This window comes from Scyliorhinus canicula, chromosome 13 (genome assembly GCF_902713615.1).
Source record: "Scyliorhinus canicula chromosome 13, sScyCan1.1, whole genome shotgun sequence".
Classification (NCBI taxonomy): Eukaryota; Metazoa; Chordata; class Chondrichthyes; order Carcharhiniformes; family Scyliorhinidae; genus Scyliorhinus; species Scyliorhinus canicula.
Window position 1 is genome coordinate 12,751,116 of NC_052158.1, and position 14,238 is coordinate 12,765,353.

The 14,238-nt window shown below is 45.2% G+C and overlaps 1 protein-coding gene across 2 annotated transcripts in view; it reads right to left on the reverse strand.

Annotated features, from left to right (window-relative positions):
- Positions 1-14,238, reverse strand: part of LOC119976391 (complement factor B-like) — a 109,570-nt gene that overhangs the window by 51,667 nt on the left and 43,665 nt on the right. For both annotated transcript variants that reach the window (XM_038816904.1, XM_038816903.1), the window contains exons 10-11: positions 12,800-12,937; positions 6,273-6,370 (exon numbers count right to left, since the gene is read on the reverse strand). In XM_038816904.1, the coding sequence (XP_038672832.1) occupies positions 6,273-6,370; positions 12,800-12,937 (236 nt within the window). The remainder of the gene's footprint in view (positions 1-6,272; positions 6,371-12,799; positions 12,938-14,238) is intronic.

The following is a 14,238-nucleotide window of genomic DNA, read 5'->3' on the forward strand; positions in this document are numbered from 1 at the left end:
CGAAAACAGCCTTAAGTCCTTCAGCCTTTCCTCATATGATCTTCACTCCATACAAGGCAACATCCTTGTAAATATTCTCTGTACCCTTTCCAATGCTTCCACATCCTTCCCATAATGTGGCGACCAGATCTGCACGCAATACTCCAAATGCGGCCGCACCAGAGTTTTGTACAACTGCAACATGACCTCATGGCTCCGAAACTCAATTCCTCTACCAATAAAAGCTAACACACCGTTTGTACTTCGGTCCTCGCTAAAATCTGCACTCTTCCTCGAAGTGGGCTCAATGATTCAGCTCTGCCTGATCCACCTAGTAGAGAAGACAGCCCTCTGGTTCTCCAAGAAAAGACCATACGAGAGGGCTAGAAATCCAACTACTTTTCTCTCCCTCATGACGCTTTCAGTGATGTTGGTGCTGCCAGCTAGACCTGACTGTCCAAATTGGGTGACCTGGCTACTACCAACTGCTGCAGCATTTGTTGTAGTTTGCTCATCCACACCCGAGTTACACATTGGTGTGAGACTGGAGTCTCCAATTGAGTAAGGACTATGGGCTACTTTCCCTAAAAGGGTATCCGTGTACCAGTTGAGTCTCGTGATCTGACCAATTTTACTGATCCCAACCTTTGATTTCCCAATTCACTTAATGCATGGGGTTTAAATTTGCATTCCTTGGATCGTCTGTCCAGTAGCTTACTGCTCTAGCAACTGTTACTCTTGGCTTTAGCTATAATTTACAGACTTGTTCCACATGTTTCTGGGGCTTTAATTGTTGCCTGCTCAGCTACAACATGTTAACCAATGGGATTCCAAGGCAGCTGCAGGGTGTGAAGGAATGTCCGGCATCTGAGTTGCAAAAAAGCCTCTACAAAGTTTTAAACTAGTATTTTCCTCCTGTGGAGGATTACATGGCTTTGTTGAGCAACTGGTCATGTTGTTATTTTGGATTGTAGCTACAAGACAGATCGGACCCAAGTAGACCATTGTAATAGTGTCTCATTTAATTTAAAAATGAGCTGCTATGTAAGGCATTGAGTTTGTTGCCTTTTATAATAAACTAATCCTAAACCGATGTCACTCACTCCATGTTTTGGTCAAATGTAGTATTGAGGTGCTACCTGGAAGTTGAAAATGTTCCAATCCTTTTCTCTGATCCTAAAAAAAGAGGGCAGCATGTGGCGCAGTGGTTAGCACTGGGACTGCGGCGCAGAGGACCCGGGTTCGAATCCTGGGCCTGGGTCACTGTCTGTGTGGAGTTTGCACATTCTCCCTGTGTCTGCATGGGTTTCACCCCCACAACACAAAGATGTGCAGGTTAGGGGAATTGGCCACACTGAATTGCCCCTTAATTGGAAATAAATAATTGGGAACTCTAAAAAAAATGTTTGGGGCCTCATGGTAGCATGGTGGTTAGCATCAATGCTTCACAGCTCCAGGGTCCCAGGTTCGATTCCCGGCTGGGTCACTGTCTGTGTGGAGTCTGCACGTCCTCCCCGTGTGTGCGTGGGTTTCCTCCGGGTGCTCCGGTTTCCTCCCACAGTCCAAAGATGTGCGGGTTAGGTGGATTGGCCATGCTAAATTGCCCGTAGTGTAAGGTTAATGGGGGATTGTTGGGATACGGGTTACGTGGGTTTAAGTGGGGTGATCGTTGCTCGGCACAACATCGAGGGCCGAAGGGCCTGTTCTGTGCTGTACTGTTCTATGTTCTATGTTCTATGCCTTCTTAACAACCCTCTCAACCTGGGTGGCAACTTTCAGGGATCTATGGATATGGACACCGAGATCTCTCTGCTCGTCCACACTACCAAGAATCTTATAATTAGCCCAGTACTCAGTCTTCCTGTTATTCCTTCCAAAATGAATCACCTCACACTTTTATGCTATGTTCTATGTTCTATGCTCATCCTTCTAAACTCCAACGAGTACAGACCCAGAGTTCTCAACCGCTCCTCCTATGACAAGCTCTTCATTCCAAGGATCATTCTTGTGAACCTGTTCTCAGAGTTCTCAGAGAACGCACCTTAAGTGGGGTGCTCTTTCTAAGGGCTGGTGCAAATTCGGTGGGCCATAATTTTCCCACCCAATCATCATTTTGCAGCAAATGGATGTTGCACGCCACAGAACTGAGTGACTTGCGAGGCCATTCCAGAGGGCAATTAAGAGTCAATTACATTAAGTCAAATGTACGCCAGGTAGAATGGCAGATTTCCTTCCCGCAAAGGGTTCCAGAGTCTTCTATTACAGGTCATAAATTTGGAATTTAAATTCTTCCAACTGTCGTGGTGGGATTTGAACCCATGTCGCCAGCCTAGGCCGCTGGATTACTACTGCTACTACCACCACCATCTCTCATAATCTCTTCCCCAAATGTCTAAAAATCTATCGACGCCAGACTTAAAACGGTTGGTGACTGAGCATCCACAATTCTCTGGGAAGAGCATTTGAAAGATTCACAACCCTCCTTGAGTTAAGCCATTTCGCTAATCTCATTAATCTCTTAAATACTCATCCCTGATCATGGGTCCAAGGCCTCTGCTTAGGAGTGATAGTAGCACAGTGGTATTATCACTGCTCTAGTATTTCACAGTCCCAGGGCTGTGGGAGCCCGGGTTTGAACCCCACCACAGCACATGGTGAAAATTCGCTGATAACCAGGAAACCATTGGCGATCGTTGTAAAAGCTCATCTGGTTCACTGATGTCCTTTAGGGAAGGGCCGGCTCAGAGGCACAGTGACTGGCACTCCAGCCTCCGGTCACTGTCTGTATGGAGTTTGCACTTTCTCCCCGTGTCTGTATGGGTTTCCTCCAGGAGCTCTGGCTTCCTCCCACAGTCCAAATTTGATGGGCAGAAGGGCCTCCTACTGCACTGTCGGGATTCTATGAAATCTGCCATCCTTATCTGGTCTGGTTTACATGTGACTCCAGATCCACAGCGATGTGATTGGCTCTTCAAGACCTCCTGAACATGAGGAATTAGGGGGTGGGTAACAAATGCGGACCAAGCTAGTGATGCCTACATCTCAAAGAGTAAAGAAATGAGTAAAGAAAATCTACCAATCTCCCCAACCAGGGCAAACAGTTTCTATCCATCTACACTGTCACGCCCTTTAAGAATGATATATATGTTTTGATCTGTTCCAGATATTTTTGGCCTATTCTGCTTCATAAAAGAAGAGAATGGAGAGGGCTGTGTACATAATTGTTAAAGCGGCACGGCAGCACAGTGGTTAGCACTGCTGGCTCACAGTTCCAGGGACCTGGGTTCAATTCCGGCCTCGGGTGACTGTCTGTGTGGAGTTTGCACTTTCTCCCCGTGTCTGTGTGGGATTCCTTCGGGCACGCCCGTTTCCTCCAACAGGTCAAAGATGTGCAGGTTAGGTGGATTGGCCATGCTAAATTGTCCCTTACAGGTTAGCTTATGGGTTTAAGGCGGTAGGGTAGAATGACCGGAGAAGTGGACATGGGTAGAATGCTCATTTTAAGTGTCGGTGCAGACTCGATGGGCTGAATGGCCTCCTTCTGCACTGTAAGTTCTATGATTTTCTATGGGCACAGAAGGAGACCATTCAGTCCATTGTGTCTATGCCAACTCTCTGCACTCTATTTACCTGTAGCCCTCTAAAAAAATTCCCTTCATTCAACTGACCAATATTTTTTTGGAAAGCTGTGATTGAAGCTGGCTCCATCACATTTTCAGGCAGATCCTAATTACTCACGATGGACTTCGAATTTTCATAGAATTTACAGAGCAGAAGGAGGCCATTCGGCCCATCAAGGCTGCACCGGCTCATGGAAAGAGCACGCCGCTTAAGACCACACCTCCACCGTAACCCCACCTAACCTAAGGGCATTTTAGCATGGCCAATCCACCTAAGCTGCACATCTTTGGACTGTGGGAGGAAACCGGAGCACCCAGAGGAAACCCAAACATGCACGGGGAGAACATGCAGACTCCTCACAGACAGTGACCCCAGCCGGGACCCAGGAGCTATAATGCAACTGTGCTAACCACTACCCCTTGGCAGATTTTTCCATCTTCATCTCAATCTCTATCTCTTTGGCCATCCAAGGAGCCCTGGATTTGTTTGCCCAGCCTTCCCTCTTTGTGGAAATATATCTGGACCGTATTTGGACTATCGCAGCTTTAAAAGCTGCCCGTTGTTCCATGACAGTTTTGTCTGCTACCTGAGGTTACAACTTACCTGGGCCAGACCTGTTCTTATCCCACTCATATTGGCCCTTGCCCAATTGATTATTCAGACCATGGATTGCTCTTTGTCCTTTTCCGTCAACTAAACCCTTACGAAACAATATTCACTGTTGCCCAGATGTTCCCTGTAATGGACAATTTTAATACTTAATCTTGAATAACTGCTTAATAGTGTGATTAACTAAAGCTGCAGGCGTTTGTGTGTGCGTGCAAGGTTAGAGAGAGAGAGAAACTGATATGCCAGCTGTATGAAGGACGAGATAGTAAAGCCAGGAGAAAAACAACTCCTTATATGGAATGGAGAAATACTAGTAAGAAGAGAAAGCCAGCCATTGTCTACATGAATGCCTGTGTTTAACCTGCTTATCTTTTGAATGTATAAAGACTGAAGGTTGCGGCGCTCGGCGCGCCTTCCTCTCTCTCCTGTAGTTAGAGGAACGTGTCGTCTGCAGAGTTAAGAAATAAACAAACTTGCTCTTATCCATGACTTATTGTTTCTGAGTTTTCATTTTTCCCACCACATCCCCCACTGAAATTTGATCCACTTGACTTTCTCCATTCTCCAGAACAAATACCGCCGTCATTACTGGGCTGGAAACATAATGGTGTAGAAAATTCTCCTCCACACACTTGCGGAACTTGAGCCTCTCGGCTCTGTTAATGCATTAGAAGCAGTTCAGAGAAGGTTTACTGGACTAATACCAGGAAAGGGCGGGATGTCTTATGAGGCAAGGTTATAGAAGTTAGGTTTGCATCCACTGAAGTTCAGAAAAGTAAGAGGCGACTTGATCAAAACCTTCAAGGTCCTGAGGGGTATTGACAGGGTGGATGTGGAGTTGAATGTTCCCTCGTGTCAGAGAATCTAGATCGAGGGGGCGCTGTCGAAAAATATGGGGTCACTTTGGAACTCTCTGCCTCAAAAGGCAGTGGAAGCAGAGTCTTTAAATTTTTTTTTGAGACAGATGGATTCTTGATTAACAAAGGGTGAAAGGTTATCGGGGGTAGGCAAGCATGTGAGGTTGAAGTTACAATCAGATCAGCCATGATCCTGTTGAAAGCTGAAGGAGGCACAAGGTACCGAGCAGCCTAATCCTGCACCTAATTGATATGTTTGTATGTAATTCCTGCACTTTGTCGTACTTTCATTGCAACTGTGTTCCTCTATACTTGTTGGTGGCCCCTAAACTCAACCAAGCAACAGAACAACACCCCTATTGTTTCAAAGTTCAAACAAAATAGATCTTTTCGTTTCCCCTTTCTCGGACATTCTCTCTCTGCAGAGCTGCAAAGCTCTCTTTAATCAATACTGCCATTCCTGGGGCAGCACGGTGGCACAGTGTCTAGCACAACTGCATCACGGCGCCATGGTCTCCGGTTCGATCCCAGCCCTGGGTCACTGTCCGTGTGGAGTTTACACATTCTCCCCGTGTCTGTGTGGGTTTCGCCCCCACAACCCAAAGATGTGCAGGATAGGTGAATTGGCCACGCTAAATTGCCCCTTAATTGGAAAAAAAGAATTGGGTACTCTAATTTTAAAAAGAAACACTGCCATTGCCTCCTCCTTTCTTTATTTCCTGATCCTTCCTGAAAACCTTGTATTAGGAATTGTTAAAACTCAGTCCTGCCCTTTTTGAGCTACGTCTTTGGTATCACCACAACATTCTACATCCACATGACTATAGGCGCCTGAAACTCACCTATCCTATTTACCATACTCTATGCATGATCATACACGCACCACAAACCTAAATTGGACTGGAGAAAATTACTTGTTTCTCTACCTCCAATGATACCTATTTCCGAATACACTATTTTCAACTCAAGTGCTACCTGTCATTCCCAATTCTCAGTGCACCCTGCTATTCCCGCTTTAATATTACTTCCTAGTTCCAAGACCTCTTGTCAAGTTAAGTCTGTCCCCTTCCCAATTGCACTAACAAATCATCCTGCAAGGAAAATTAGTCCTGGAGATCTCTGTCATTGAGAGTAAAACCTACTGAGACCTTGATAGTAATCTTCCGTCATTGCGATTAAGTATAATTCAAGTGTGATTAAGCCTACCGGAATTTCCATGAAAGCGTGCCAAGGCTGTTTCTGTCTCACGGTGGCGTCAGAAGTTTCGTCAGCAACTCCACACAGATCACCAATTGTGGTAAAGTCTAGAAGAATGAAGAGGAGCGGAAGACTGTCACACATCCACAAACACAAGATTAGCAATAGGGCTTGAAAGCAGCCACAAAACACAGAGTAATTTGTCTTTCTATGTTGGTTACAGTGATCATTAAGCACCAATTATTCTCCCCGGCCTCCTTGACACCTTTTCAGTCTAGAACGTTATGTACTTCCTTCTTAAATGTGATTTGGCCTCCACAGCCTTCTGTGGTAGAGAATTCCACAGGTTCACTGAGTAAAGATGTTTCTCTTCTACTCAGTCCCAAATGGCCTAACCCGTATCCTGGGACCGTGACCCTGTGTTCTTGAGCCCCCCACCCCCCCAGCCAGAAGCAATGACATCGCTGTATCCAGTGTGTCCAACCTTATCAAAATTTTATATGTTTCAATTAGATTCCCTCTTATTCTAAATTCCAGTGAATACAGGCCCAAACTCTCCTCGGAAGACAATCTGGGGAACATTCGCTGCACTCACTCTCTGGCAAACATATCCTTTGATAAGGATACCAAAACTGCACACAGTACTCCAAGTGGTTTTGCCAAGGCCTTGTGCAGATGCACTAAGATATTCTTCTCTCGGTATTCAAGTCCTCTTGCAATGAAAGACAACGTATCATTTGCCATCCCAGCTGTTGCAAGGACAACCAGATTCCTTTTTCAACATTTTCCAAACTATCACTATTTCAATAATACTCGACCTTTCTGTTTCTCAATCTGAAATGGATAACTGCATTCGTCCACATTATACTGCAAATGCAAAGCATTTCACCATGGGCTGGTTTAGCACATGGCTCAATAGCTGACTTTTAAAGCAGACCAAGGCAGGCCAGCAGCACGGTTCAATTCCTGTACCAGCCTCCCCGGACAGGTGCCGGAATGTGGCGACTAGGGGCTTTTCACAGTACCTTCATTTGAAGCCTACTTGTGATAATAAGCGATTTTCATTTCATTTTTTCATTTCACTCGAACTTGTCCAAAATATCTGGAAGCCTCTTAATATCCTCTCATCCCTCGCCTTCCTGACAACTTTTGTGAGCCGTTTCATTAATTAATATTCAAACTTAGCAGTATCCAAAAGTAACAGGAGATCAATTATCACCAAAGCCATCAGCATGGTAGCACAGTGGTTAGCACTGTGGCTTCACAGCTCCAGGGTCCCAGGTTCGATTCCCGGCTTGGGTCACTGCCCAGGTGGACGTTCTCCTTGTGTCTGCGTGGGTTTTCACCGGATACTCCGGTTTCCTTCCACAGTCCAAAGACGTGAAGGTTAGGTGGATTGGCCTTAGTGCCCAAAAAGGCTAGCTGGGGTTGATGGGTTATGGGGATGGGGTGGAGGTGTAGGCTTACGTGGGGTGCTCTTTCCTAGGGCTGGTGCAGACTCGATGGGGCGAATGGCCTCCTTCTGCACTGTAAATTCTATGATTCTATGATCGGTAATCAGGACTCGATCATCTCCGAATCCACCAGTAATCATTACAAAATCATCCACGTATCCATTAATAATCAGTACCCAATTAACCCCCGACCATCAATATTAGTGCTCAATCAACCCTGTATCCATCAGTAATCAGTATGCAATCATCCCTGTAACCATCAATGATCATTGCTCAATCATCCCCATACCCATCAGTATTTTGTACTCAATCATCACCACATCAAAGAGCAATCAGTTCTCAAATCTCCCCAAAACCATCAGTATCCAGTTCCCAATCATCCATCTATCCATCAGTGATCAGGATTCAATCACCCGCATGTCCATCAATATTTCAAAAAAGTTTTCCATTTAAGGGGCAATTTAATATGGTCAATCAACCTATCCAACATTTCTGCTGGATTGTGGAGATGAGACCCATGCAGGCACGGGGAGAATGTGCAAACACCACATCTGTACTCTATTATTCCCATATCCATCGCAGGCAATACTCAATAATCCGCAAATCTGTCAGTTATCTGTACTATCATGTGAGGGTCCCTTTAAGAAAAGTGTGCTTTAGACAGCACGGTGGTGTAGCCACCTGGGGTGGCCACTTCCCGATTCCAAAATGGAGGCCCGCAAAGAATGCAGGGAAAAGTGGCCAGGCACAGAGAAACAAGCAGGTGCAAGGTTTCCTGTGTATTAGGACTTGCAAAAACCTAGGCAGAACCGAAACCAGCAACCATCTGCATGTTAATGAGCGATCCCCAGGAACAATTAGATACATTGAAGCAATCGGGACCAAACCAGACTCCCCGGCGCCAGCGGGAGCCAGGACAAAGGAAGACTAACGGACACCAAGTAACCGCCCAGCGATCAGGGAACAGCTCCAGTATTGGAGAAACCGATTCAAATGATTGGGACTTGGTCCAATTAATTGGGACCAAGTCCGGGGACCGCCCAAAAGGGCGCGAAACCCCTGGGGGCTATAAAATAGAGCCCCCAAGTTCAGTTCGTCCTTCTTGGCAGGGTCTCTCAGCAGCTCGAAACAACTCTTGACCGTGACTCTCAACTCGGAGAGACCTGCCTAGCAGCTGCACCAAACAAGTAAGTGTCCAGTCAACGCACGCTATGAGATAGACACTCTTAGCTACTAGTGCATACCAGCTTGAAGCCTGCAGACTCAGAATCGAACGAAAGGCCATTGTTCCCCTGACCTGGTGGGCCATTTCCAGAGCTAAGTATTGGCCTTTTAGTGTTAGAGATAGGCTAGTAAGTAGAGTTTTATGCATTAGTAGTGATTGACTGTGTGTATAATAAATGTGTTTTGATTTGAAACTTACTAACTGGTGTATTGAGTTATTGATCAGCACTTGGCTTTGAACCTCGTGGTGGTATCATAAAGATACCTGGCGACTCTAGAGCAAGGTGATTAAACAGAGCAAATTAAGTGTAAAACACAATGGGTTAGCCCTGCTTCCTCACAGTGCTGAGGTCCCAGGTTCGATTCCGGCTCTGGGTCATTGTCCGTGTGGAGTTTGCATATTCTTCTCGTGTCTGCGTGGGTTTCGCCCCCACAACCCAAAGATGTGCAGGTTAGCTGGATTGGCCACGTTAAATTGGCCCTTAATTGGGAAAAATTCATTGGGTACTCTAAATTAATTAAAAAAAAAAGAAAAGTGTGTTTTATCACATGGCTGCAATGATGTCACTGTGGGTGGAGCTGGGCTGTGATTCCGTCTTTTACTTTCGTTTTGAGCTGGAAGCTGCCTTGTGGCTCTGAGTTTTTTTGGTTTCGTTTTCAGTTGGGAGCTGTATTCAAACAAAGAAGGTGTTTCTGGTGTCTCTCTCTCTGCATGCTAAAGAATATCTTCAGCCCACTTGATAACTTCAAAGTAATACCAGTTGTCTGTAAGGAATTCCAACCTACTGTTTTTGTAGGAAAAAAGGGTGTTTGGCTTATGGATGTTGTGAGGAAAGTTATTAAGGGTTACCTTTTGAGTACTGTACCAGTGGGGGGGTATTTGTGTTGGTAGTTGATACGTGTGTTTATAAAATGTTAACAGGATTTATAGAATAAACATGGTTTTGTTTTAAATTACCTAAGATCTCTGATGCATAACACCTGGAAAGTGGGTCCTTGTGCTCCTCATAACCAAAATCTATTAGATGTTGTCGGTCAGGTGAACTCCATGATATACTTTGGTGTTCTCTGAACCCTGGCCCATAATAATACTCAATCACCCCTTTGCAATCAGTACTCAACAATCAGCATATCCATCTGTATCAGTACTTAATCTTCACCATATCTACCCATAATCAATACTCAATCATCACCCATACCCATTAGTAACCAGTAATCATTCATCCCATATCGATCAGTAATCAGTACTCAAACATCCCCGTAATCATCAGCATTCAATCATCACCACGACCATTAATAATCAGTTCTCAATCATCACTATATCTATCAGTAATCAGGGCTGGGATTCTCGCTGGGGTGGGGAGAATCGGGGCGGGGGGGTCCCGGTGGGATGGAGTGGCGTGAACCACTCCGGAGTCGGGCCTCCCCAAAGGTGTGTAATTCTCTGCACCTTTAGGGGCCAAGCCCTCACATTGAGGGGCTAGGCCCGCTCCGCAGTGGCTCCGGCGCGAATAGCCTTTGGCGCCATGCCAGCTGGGGCTGAAAGGCCTTCGCCGGCCGGCGGAAGTCCGCGCATGTGCCGGTGCGTCAGTGGCTGCTGACGTCATACCGGCGCATGCGCAAGGGAGGGGGGTGTCTTCCGCCCCCGCCATGGTGAAGGCCATGGTGGGGCAGAAGAAAAGGAGTGCCCCCCACGGCACAGGCCCGCCCGGCGATTGGTGGGCCCCGATCGCGGGCCAGGCCACCGTGAGGGCACCCCCCCCCCCCAGGATCAGATCGCCCCGCACCCACCACCCCCCCCGGACCCCGGAGCCCGCCTGCGCCGCCAATCCCGCCGGTCAGGCCGGTGTTTTGATTCCCGCCGGCGGGAGATGCCTGTCAGCGGCGGGACTTCGGCCACCGCGGGTCGGAGAATCGCGGGGGGGTTGGAGAATTCCGCCCCAGTACTCAATCATCTCATATCCATCAGTAATCAGGACACAATCATCCCCAAATCGATCAGACTCAATCACCCCCACAGCAATCAGTAACCCAAACTCATCATCCCCTTATCCATCATTAATCAGAATATAATCATCCACCTATACATCAATTATCAGTGCTCAATCATCCCCAAATCCATCAGTAATGAGTGCTCAATCATCCCCCCATCCATCAGTACTCAATCATCTCCCTATCCAGCAGTAATTAGTACTCAACCATCCATGTACCAATCAAAAATCAATACTAAATCATCCGTGTACAAATCAGAATTCAGTACTCAAACATCCACGTATCAATCAGTAATCAGTACACAATCATCTCATATCCATCAGTAATCACCACTCAATCTTTATCCACACAGCCATCAGTAATCAGGACGCAATCATCCCTGAATCCATCAGTAATCAGTACTCAATCACCTCCCTATCCAGCAGTAATCAGTACTCAATCACCTCCCTATCCAGCAGTAATCAGTACTCAATCACCTCCCTGTCCAGCAGTAATCAGTACTCAATCACCTCCCTATCCAGCAGTAATCAGTACTCAATCACCTCTCTATCCAGCAGTAATCAGTACTCAATCACCTCTCTATCCAGCAGTAATCAGTACTCAATCATCCCCGCGCCAATCAAAAATCAATACTAAATCATCCATGTACAAATCAAAATTCAGTACTCAAAACATCCAAGTATCAATCAATAACCAGCAAACAATCACCCCATATCCATCAGTAATCAGTACTCAATCATCCCCATATCCATCAGTAATTAGGACTCAATCATCCCCATATCAATCAGAAATCAGTACTCAATTATCCTCTTACCAATTAGAAATTCGCTCATTCCCATATCAATCAGTCATCAGGACTCAATGATCCAATTTCTATCCGTAATCAACATGCAATCATCACCATCTCCATCTGTAATCAGTACTCAATCATCCCTGTAGCAATCAGAAATCAATACTCAATCATCACCATATCCATCAGTGATCAGTACTCAATCATTCCGTACAAATCTGAAATCAGTACTCAAACATCACCAGAACCATTAGTGATCAGAACTCAATCATCACCATAACCATCAGTAATCAGTACTTAATCACTCTTATATCCATCAGTAATCAATGCTCAATCACCCCAGGATCTATGAGTAATCGGTGCTCAATGAGAGAGACAGGCACTCACACACACAGATACACAAACAGTGGCTCACAATGACACACACAGACACGCAATCTGATGTACAATTTGTTTACAACAAATCAGTGTTGCCTTTCATAGAATCCCTACGATGCAGAAGAGGCCATTTGGCCCATCGCCTCTGCACCAGCCCTCTGAAAGTGCACCCTATCTAGTCCCACAACCGAACTCTAACCCAACAACCCCATCTAACACAGTAACACCTTAATTAATCCATATTTTCTCTGTGACTGTTAATTTTGTACTGGATCATCACTTTCTAAATGTCTCATACCATTCAGATTAAAGCAAAGTTACAGGGCTTCTTGAACAAGGCTGTAATATTTGCATTTCACCTTTCCCCTAATCACACTTTTTCTCCGATATCTATGAAGAATTGAAACGTTATGGTCAATGCCTCCACAAGTTCCACTCCAACTGTGTTCTGCATCCTTGGACACTTTCCATCTTGTCCCTGCGACTTATCAACTTTAAGTGCTACCCAGCACTTTTAATTCCTCCGACTTATCATTAGGGTTGCGACAGTTGGTTTAATTGATGAATATAAAGGGTGTTTTGAAATTTGGTGACCTGGACCGTCACCGCCCCCTGCCAACTCAGAGTTCGGATAACGCGATCATCAGTCAGAGTTCAACCGTTTAAACAAAAACCATTCAAGGAAATAAAATCCATACCTAATATTTTATCAAAAGCTTTGACCAGTTCCAAGGTGTTTCGGATAACAAAGGAATGATATTCGCCAGGTTTTAGAGATGATAGTACGTTCAGTTCTCGCCTATCAACATCAGATGTCACCCCAAAGGCATACATATCTGTAGGAGAATGAGGTGTAAATGGTGAATACGGACTCATGGCAATGGTAGATATACAATCTGCATACAAGCTCCAGGTTTCATTAACCTTGATATATGAAACAGATCAAAAACCAAGTCTAAATCTATTGTTATGGGCCAGGGTTTAGAGAACATCAAAGTGTATCATGGAGTTCACCTGACCCACAACTTTTAATAGATTTTGGTGATGGGGAGCACAAGGGCTCACTTAATAGGTGTGATGCAGCAGAGATCTTAAGTAGTTTTAAAGCAAAACAATGTTTATTCTATGAATCCAGTTAACATGTTATAAATACACGATAAACATCTTAGCGACTATCAACTCAGATACTCCCCCAAAGAATACAGTACTCTATAAGTAACCCTTAATCTTTCCCAGAAACATCCATAAGACAAATACACTCTCTTTAACAAAGACAGCAGGTTTAAATGCTCTACTGAGAGCAGTTATCACTTTTAAATTAGCAAGTGATCTGAAGACATTCTTTACATGCAAAGAGATCAAAATTACACCTTGTTTGGCTGGATGCAGCTCCACCTCTGAAAACAAAACTGATACATAGACACACACCAACTTTGAGCTTCAAGCGAAAGTAAAAAGCCACAGACAAAATCCCAGCTCCACCCACACTCTGACATCACTGCAACTATTTGATAAACACCTATTTCTTAAAGGTACACCCACTACAGCTATTTGATAAACACCCATTCCTTAAAGGTACTCTCATGTGACACTATCCTTTTTTCAAAAATACTTTTATTCCCCTCCTTTTTCACATTTTCTCCCAAATTTACACTCACCATCAATAAACAATAATCAGTAACGAATGCAATGTCAATCCCCATATCACTAACAACAGGGCAGCACGGCAGCACAAGTGGATAGCACTGTGGCTTCACAGCGCCAGGGTCCCAGGTTCGATTCCACGTTGGGTCACTGTCTGTGCGGAGTCTGCACATCCTCCCCGTGTGTGCGTGGGTTTCCTCCGGGTGCTCCGGTTTCCTCCCACAGTCCAAAGACGTGCAGTTAGGTGGATTGGCCATGATAAATTGCCCTTAGTGTCCAAAAAGGTTAGGAGAGGTTATTGGGTTACGGGGATAGGGTGGAAGTGAGGGCTTAAATGGGGAGGTGCAGACTCAATGGGCCGGATGGCCTACTTCGGCACTGTACGTTCTATGTTCTATGTTCAAACAATACCATCCTCCCACCAAATTCACAAACAGCATGCCACATGTTAACATAAACAAATAAGATAAAGGAATCAGCAATCACCCATAGT